General features: G+C 45.2%; 1 protein-coding gene across 1 annotated transcript in view; it reads left to right on the forward strand.

Moving 5' to 3' along the window:
• FOXM1 (forkhead box M1) overlaps positions 1–2,674 on the forward strand; it is an 8,954-nt gene extending 6,280 nt beyond the window's left edge. Inside the window, exon 8 of the mRNA XM_019516031.1 lies at positions 407–2,674. Coding sequence (XP_019371576.1) covers positions 407–1,486 — 1,080 coding nt within the window. The 3' untranslated portion in view covers positions 1,487–2,674. The remainder of the gene's footprint in view (positions 1–406) is intronic.
• Positions 2,675–5,266: the final 2,592 nt, after the last annotated feature.

Here is a 5,266-nt window from a genome sequence, read left to right on the forward strand (position 1 = left end):
CCTAGCCTTTATGTAAAGTTATGTTTCTAATGGAGCCACATCAGTCCCTTAACTGATCCTTAGGCTTCACATTGGGCTACAGTGTGGGGGGACAGAAGCTATTGCTCCCTGTCCCATTGAACTCTTTCTATATTCAGTCTTGCCCCTCCCTAGGAGCTTTGCTCTGAAGGGATACCTTTTGTAAGTGTTCTACACCAAGATCCTTCCTATGGGCTCTTTGGGCTTCTCTTGCTATTGGCCTCCAGGCCTCTCAAGCCCTGTTACTGCTGCTGACTTAAGGGCTGAGCTTCCCCTATTCCACTGCCTTCTCCCTGTTGCATTCCCTGTGGGGGGAAAGGGGGTGTGTATTTGACCCTTGGTTTCTCATGTTAACACATCTTTCCTCCCTTCTGTGCTCCCTTTGCAGGTCTTGTCGTCTGAAGAGCCATCCTCCTTCCTGCCTGTGGTGCCTGTCAAGGAGGAGAATCAATGTGAGGAAGGGCCATCCCCATTTGCTTCAGCCCAGTCAATGCAGGAGAATGTCTCTCAGACTGGCAGAGAACCAGCCTCCTTCCCTGAAGCCCTGCACATAAAGGAGGAGCATGAGGGCTCATGTCCTGATGAATGGCTTTCCCCACTCCCCCCAGCCTTTTCTATAAAGGAGGAGCCAGTGCAGCCTGATGAAGAACAAGGCCTGTTCCTCCCAGTACCACCTGTGAAGCAAGAAAAACACTTCACCATGCTGAAGTCCCCACCCCGGGGCATATCTGACACACTAGTTATAAAGAGACGGGAAAGGCGGGAAATGGGCAGGTCAAGAAGGAAACAGCGCCTAGTGCTGCCTTGCTCAGAGGAGCCTCTCCTGGTTCTCCCTGAGAGCAGCAGCTCTGACTCTTTCAGGCTGGCATCGGACCTTCCCTACCTGCAGGAAACCCAGCCTCTAGAAAACATGTCACAGCTGAGCTGTTGCCAAGAAGAAGGTGGTCCCTTTAAAACACCTGTCAAGGAGATGTTCTGCAAGCTGCCAATTTCTTCCACCCCCAGCAAAGTCCCAGCTGCTACCCCACCAATGGGGGGGCTCAACCCTTGGAGATCTGTACCGCTTGCTAAGGAAAACAGCACCCTGGACTTCAGCCCTGTGAGAACACCCCTTCAAGAGAACCTGGATTTGTTGGGTTTCAACAGCACTCCCTTTAAGAACCCTCTCTTTGAGTCCCCCCGAGAGCTTCTCAATACAGAATCCAATGACATGGTCTCAGGGCCACTCCCAAGCTCTCCTGCTTCCAATCCTGAATCCACCAAACAGTTGTCATCCCCAGAACTGCCAGCTTCTGGCCTTCCAGAAAACCGCTCACTCATGGAGGGTCTCGTCTTGGACACCATGAACGACAGCCTGAGCAAAATCCTGCTGGATATCAGTTTTCCAGGCCTAGAGGATGACAACCTGGCAACAGATATTAGCTGGTCCCAGCTCATTCCTGAACTGAGATCGGCTGACATGAGCTGAGACCTGGAGACTTATTCTTACACTGCAATTGATGCTGGGCTCTACTGAGATTTGCTCAGATGGGATAGGCAGATCCCATAGGATGGCTTTGACTTACAGCCCATTGTACCCTGTACAGTGTGGAAGTATCAACACCTGCTTGGTTGCTGCTATAAGCTCACTTTATAAGCTGCAATAGATGGGGGTCTGGGGCAGGCTGAGACCTCTTAGCTCAGGCCTGAGTTATTGAAGTTCCTTGTTGAAGGGGAAAACCTCCAGGTAGGTGCTAAATGGCCCTGACACCCTGGAGGAAGTAAAGACTGGTCCCTCATATATCTGTGGCTTAGAGAAAAGTCCCAGACCTTGTCCTCAGCAACTTATTCATCATAAAATACACCTTGTTTGCGTTTTTCTTTAGTGTCTTGTCTGTAAGCTTAATGTCTCTGTAAATATTGTACATTCCTTAAATTAGTTGTAATTATAAATGTAACGTTATTCTTGTAGGGTTTTTATGGGAGTAGAGCTGGGTGGTAATAGACTTGGCTTTTACTGTCATCCCCAAACCCTATTCCCTCTCCCACTCTAATCTGTTGAGGCCTCAAGATTACTCTTCTAGGTCGTCTTTGAATTCAGAAACACACTGGTATATAAACCCATGGTCCTAAATGTTATTTGGGGCAGATATCTAAAAGATCACTTCCACATTCTATCACGGTGTTTTGTTTTGTTTTTTTAAATTCTAGGATCCAGGAAAAAAAACTTGCTCAGTCTTCCTCTCATAGTTGCATCCTTCCTGGCTACGGAGGAGGAAAACAGTTTCTCTTAAATTTAGTTCTGACTTCTCTGATGCTATAGCCCACTTAAACAGCTAGCCAGAGTTATTGCTGCAGCTAAAACTGACTTCTGCTGGATTGCTTCCAACTGCCCTAATCAGCGAGACTGACTGAAATGGTTAAGAGAATAATTGCACAGTGAAATCTCCACTTTAAAAAGTGGTCTCTTGAAACATGAAATACACTACTTGTGTTTCTCTCACTGAAGTATGTAATAAGGCTGCTGATCCCAATTCTCTACAGTTGATATAATAAAAGCAGAAAGTGCCATAAGATACCTTACCCTGGTTCTCCTGTTCAAAAACAGCTGTATGTCACCCAAGCTCTGTTTCTGCCTCCAATTGCTATTCACTGTATAAAGCCAGGGTAAAAATGCTCCACTGAGTACTGTCTTTGCTGCTGGTAAAGGTCCTATTCCCTGTCGCCATTTTTTTTCCTCCTTTTATGCTGCTGCTTTATGGCAATTCACTTGGGGTAGAAAATACAATAAGCAGTTAATTTCACATGCCTGAGGCTCATGCTCTGGTCCTGTGACCCTGCTTTGCAACCAGGCTCTAGCCTACTTTAGAGTGTAATTGGGTCAGGGAGAAAAATGGGGGGTTGTGGGGAAGAAGGATGAGTTTAGTTCTACCTTGCCTGTATCTGGAGCAATCCTACTGTGTGGATGTTACTTTGAGAAAAAAAATTGTTCAAGGGTTAGAGAACTATTCTGCAGAGAGAGACACCTGGATTTCATTCATATTCTGCCAGAGTTGTCCACTGTCATGGTGATTTGTGGACAACTCTGTGTTCCACGTTCTCTCTTTTAAAATGGAAATAGTAGTGCTACCTTGCCTTGTAGGGGTGCTGCAACGATAAGTTCATTAGAGTTTGTGATGAGCTCTGATGCTATAGTGACAAAAAGCCATGAGTGAACTTAAAAGGGATATGTCCAGTTCAGATGTCCGTGGTGGAAGACCCAGGCAGTAGTTGGCCTAAGCTTTTCTTTTCCTCTGCTAGGAAGAAAGCCTCTTTTTCCCCATCCTAAGCACCATTTAGCTTTTCGAGGGGAGGGGAACTAGAACAAGATGTTTAAAGATAAAGGAGGTGGATGGAAAATGCAGGGGAGCAAGGACAAAGGAAATCACAACAAAGGAAAGAGGAGAAAATAAATGGTGGCATCTGTGGCTGAGCATGGAGCCAAAGGGATAGCAACCCATCACGATGCCAAGGAGTTCTAGTAAAGACAGACTGGGAGATACTTAAGCACCAAGCCACTCTGGGATCCAAGCAAGTGTTAAGACTTGCAGAATAGAGAGATGCAGCATAGGCCCATCCAATCCAGTATCCTGGGGCTAGGGTGAGATAGCAGGAAACACTACAAAGGGCTATTAAAGAATTACATGTCCACAGGAGTAGTTTTCTCTAGCCTCCATCAGTTAGGCATTGGTTGGTACCCTGTGGACAAGGGTTTTTTTATGTTGAGAAAACTTTTCATATAACTGGCTGTTACAAGACATAGCTTCTTGCAGCAAGTTTCACAGGTTAACAGACTGAAAGTCACAAACTAGCCTCTAAAGAGCTCTGGGTCATTTTAACATTTTTATGTTGGCAACCCTCCTTTCTTCCTAAAAGCTCACATTAGGAGAGAAAGCCAATGGGGTTTTGGGGTCTAACTAAAATTTTCCCTAATGCCAATTGCCCCTTAATTATTGCACTACCTTCTTATTTTACTAGTAAACAGAAAGCGCCCTTGTAGCAATATGTAATATCATTTTCAGCACTTTGCCAGGGACTTCAGAGAACTGAATGCTAAGTCCAACCTATTCTTTCCCACTTTTTAATTACCAAAGCTTTGCTTGGTTTTTTTTATCTGTCAGAGTTACCTTAAAGAAAAATGTAAAGTTAAAGACGGATGCCTTCTATATCCTTGAAGCCAATGAAGCATTGCTTCCTGCACTGTATTTTCCTAGGGCAGGGGGAACTTATCCCACATCTTGCAGGCCAGATCTGACCCACAGAGCCACATCAGCCAACCCAAAGGGCTCCCCAGGGGTCTGGAAATTTGGCTGTGAGGAACATTAATTGCTGCTCCCTTTCTGCCAAATTTCCAGACGCACAGGGAGCCAGATTGGATAATATGGCCAGATTGCTTTAGTATGCAGCCAGATTGGGATTAGGCCTATGGACCAACCCCACAGATGACCCCACATGAGGTCCAGCCCACCAACCAATCCGATGCTATTCATCCAACCTGCAAAGCCAAAAGGTTGAACACCAACATCCTAGAGGGGTTTCAGTAATCCTGTAGGTCTGTCTCTAACCATTGTCTTTTGGAAAACTATCAGACAGGGAAAGATCATAACATGTCAGGGCATTTTTTTACGTTGCTCGGGTTTTTCTACTTTCCTTCCCAGTATTAACAGACAAACCCAGACCTCCTTAACTTGATTTCTGTTAAACTAATCCCAAGTGTCTGGGTACTCCAGCCTGCTAGTTAAATGCATCTTCTTTGCCTTCACAACATTCCAATTTTACATGTTTTAGACATCTCATCTTATGTTTTGGTTTAAATATATTTTCAGAAAGCAACACCTGTGACTGCTCTACCGAGAATGTTTCTTTTCGCAGACTTTCCCTTGCCTATATGTTTCTGTATCTGTGGAGTTACGCTGTCCAGAATGCAACATGCTAACTGTGATCCCAGTCATTCTGGCTTCCCTGCTTCATCATTTGATGTATCTGTGGGTGCAGTCCACATATTTGTGATTACCTGGTCCCTTTTGGTTCAAATTAGAGGTGAAGCCTATAAGAGGTGCAGAAACTTCCACATATTGATGTACATTCAAATAAGGAGACACAAGTAAGTTGAATCTAACCGGTTTGGGAATTAAAATGCAACTGTGTGTGTCAGTGCCAGGAAACGAGTAACCTGGTCTGGGGGGAACAATCATAGTTTCATGGTTTCTAGGGTCGGAAAGGACCTGAG

Source organism: Gavialis gangeticus, unplaced genomic scaffold (assembly GCF_001723915.1).
Source record: "Gavialis gangeticus isolate Ggan-Ray unplaced genomic scaffold, GavGan_comp1, whole genome shotgun sequence".
Classification (NCBI taxonomy): Eukaryota; Metazoa; Chordata; order Crocodylia; family Gavialidae; genus Gavialis; species Gavialis gangeticus.